General features: G+C 37.7%; 1 protein-coding gene across 1 annotated transcript; it reads right to left on the bottom strand.

Moving 5' to 3' along the window:
• Positions 1-2,883, bottom strand: LOC115724841 (uncharacterized). The gene is made up of 5 exons (XM_061117032.1): positions 2,511-2,883; positions 1,771-2,419; positions 1,210-1,622; positions 657-755; positions 1-430 (listed from the first exon to the last, which is right to left on the bottom strand). The coding sequence occupies exons 1-5, from the start codon at positions 2,639-2,641 to the stop codon at positions 217-219; spliced, it is 1,506 nt and encodes a 501-aa protein (XP_060973015.1). The 5' UTR covers positions 2,642-2,883; the 3' UTR covers positions 1-216.

The raw sequence follows: 2,883 nt of genomic DNA, 5'->3' as shown, positions 1-2,883 counted from the left end.
TACTCTATTGTAAATGTTTTCATAATAAACCTTTCAAAAAATGATTTAAGGTCTGAAAATGTATCAAAAGGTCTGGCATCATAAGGAAGTTCAACATAGCTAAATAATTACACCACACTAATCATACCAACTAAAGTTGGATATTTAACAGCTATGTCCTTATAAGCATCTGATTGCCTTGTATATATGTCAAACAAAAGTTGGCAGCTTTCTAATTCATTGTCTGGTCCACACATAAACCTGGCCTCCAACTATGGCACCTGCTAGCATCCCAACATTGTAGGGGTGTGCATCAAATCTGCATGGAATTGCTTTCATGTGTTCACTCTGTAATGTCACAATAGTTTTTCCTTCTGAAGGTGAGATGACATCCACTCCTTTGTTCATGTTACCAATAAAAATATACGAATCGTCCCAGCCCCATATAGCCCTATTCAACAATAAACATAGCAGAGTGAGCAATCATAGCTTCCAAAGATTCCAGGCCCAGAGAGTATGTTACTGATAACTTAGATAAGAAAAGAACATGAATTCAAGATTTCTAGTAAAATTTAAACCATACCAATGGCCTATTATGGTGGTTTAATGAAGGAATTGATAATTTAATGATACTAAAGGGGACATACAAAATTAAAGATGAAGAAAAAAGTTGGTACCTGAATTGAGGAATCCATGTTCCCGACTGATTACTATGTGGAATCCATGAAGATTCCTCAAAGTTAGCTCCGCTAAGTATACGAACTGTGTCGTCCAAACTACAACAAGCAGCCAAAGAATCTCATCAAAAGAAAGTTATGTCAAAACAGAGCATATTCCTCCAATAAGTTTTTTATTCTTCAATAGCTTTTATATAATACAAATGAGGCTATGAATGGAAGGAACCATTGGTAAAGCAAAAATATACCTAATTATTTTAATAGACAACAAATCAAAGAATGTTCATTTCATGCATTATTAGAGCTTTGTTGACCTAAAATATTTCTAAACAAAAGAAACTTTGAAGAAATGCAGTAATGAGACACAATTACTAAAACTTGAGAACTAATTAAGTTTTTAAACATTGCCCTCCTTATATGTCAGAAGAATTTTTAAATATGTTTCATTGAACATTCAAAACCTGATACAATTTTTCTCTTTTTATACTACAGTTTAGCATTGCAAATGGGAATAATCACTATCATGTAAGAAAACAGTACGCCGTTTATGTACCTTGTAGTTGCCAAGCAATTTCCAGAGGGTGAAAAATATGCAGAACATACAGCTCTTTTGTGTGTAACCGTGTTCAAAGTCTTAGGCTTATCAGCATCAATTTTTCTCAAATCCCAAATGCAAGCAGTTCCATCAGCGCAACTTGTTGCCATAAAATTTGGATTTTGTAAATTAAAATCAATGGAGTTAACTCTATCATCATGCAAACTCCACTGAGCTGCACAGCACCCACTCCTCTCATCCCACATACTCAAATTTCCTAACCCCGCACCAAAATATACACACTTCGCGTTATCTGATCGTTGAGACAGCGAGAATATAGCTTCATTCTCATCAGCAGAATATACTAAATCAAACATCTCCTTTTCAGCATCCATCAACCGGATATGTCCATCATAACAACTGGTAAACACCTGCACTTGAGCAAAATTAATGAGTTTGAATACAAATGAACATACAAACAGTTTACATTGACATCATATTTGGCTATAGTGACATAAAGCAATGGCATTATTCAAATCAAATGGAATCCAAAACCAATATTTACTTATTAAAAGTTACCTTTGACAAGGAATGTTGGTGAATCGAAATCCCAGAAACAGAGCCTGAGTGAGGATGATATGTATAAACCCCATCATCTTCTTCATCAAACCCATCCGCATGATCAAGATTCCAAAACCCAACATCACCACCTCTGCTCCCAGCCACAACAATACTAGAGCTACTACAAGGGAAAAACTTCAGAGACATTATTCTGGTCCGCACGATCCGAGCTACATTCTCCGGATTCAAAGTCATATCAACCCAAATTTTATCTCCACCAGACTCTGTTCCAAAAGACTGAGCCGATTCAGATTTTATCCCAGTACTCAAAAAGGTCTCCTCATTACAAACCCTACCTCCACCAAACTCTGTTCCTAAAGACTCGCCCGGTTCAGATTTTATCTCAGAACTCAAAATGGTCTCTATTAGAGCTCGATCAGAACCCTCATGAAGTAACGCTTCTCTCATATTTAGAGGACCCATGTTCATCATGGGAGCTAAAGGCTTCGACGGTTCGGTAGACTGAGAGTTACGACTCCTCAATCTAGAGCGGAAAAGATTGTGGCTTTTGGAATGGGCCAGCTTTTCTCTCGTTCTTAAAGATCGTCGCTCAGCGACAGGAGTCTCACCTTTGGGCTTCTTCTGTGGTTTCACTTTGTCTCCAATCCTAACATTTAAAATGAGAAATTCGACATTGGTTCTCATAAAAATGGAAATGAAAAGAAATATAAAGGGAAGAGATAAAGAAGAAGAAGAACCTCTCACGCTTTGACGAGGCGGAGAGTTGAGTGACCATGGAGTGAAGCTTGAGCCCAGCCATCATTTCTTCCTTCCGACGGATATTCTCGAGCCTCTGAAGCTCGTACGCTGTAAGCTTAGCGGGCGCCATGGAAGCGAAACGAAGATTGAGAGAGAGGAATGGAGATGAAAACCGCCACAAAGATCGTATATTATATGGAGAACGAAAGTGGTGTATTCTTCGTTTTATGCAGAGTTGGTGAGGCGGGAACTAAATAAAGCCAAAATGGGTGGGAAAGTATTTGTGCTTTGCTAAAATAGCCTTCTTATTATATTTGAATTGTGTAATAGTGTGCTTACAAAATGTTTTTGCCAAATGGTCCACTCTCCTAG

The sequence above is a fragment of the Cannabis sativa genome, chromosome 6 (genome assembly GCF_029168945.1).
Source record: "Cannabis sativa cultivar Pink pepper isolate KNU-18-1 chromosome 6, ASM2916894v1, whole genome shotgun sequence".
NCBI classification, from domain to species: Eukaryota; Viridiplantae; Streptophyta; class Magnoliopsida; order Rosales; family Cannabaceae; genus Cannabis; species Cannabis sativa.
Note: the sequence above shows the minus strand (reverse complement) of the source record. Positions and strands in the feature narration are given on the sequence as shown.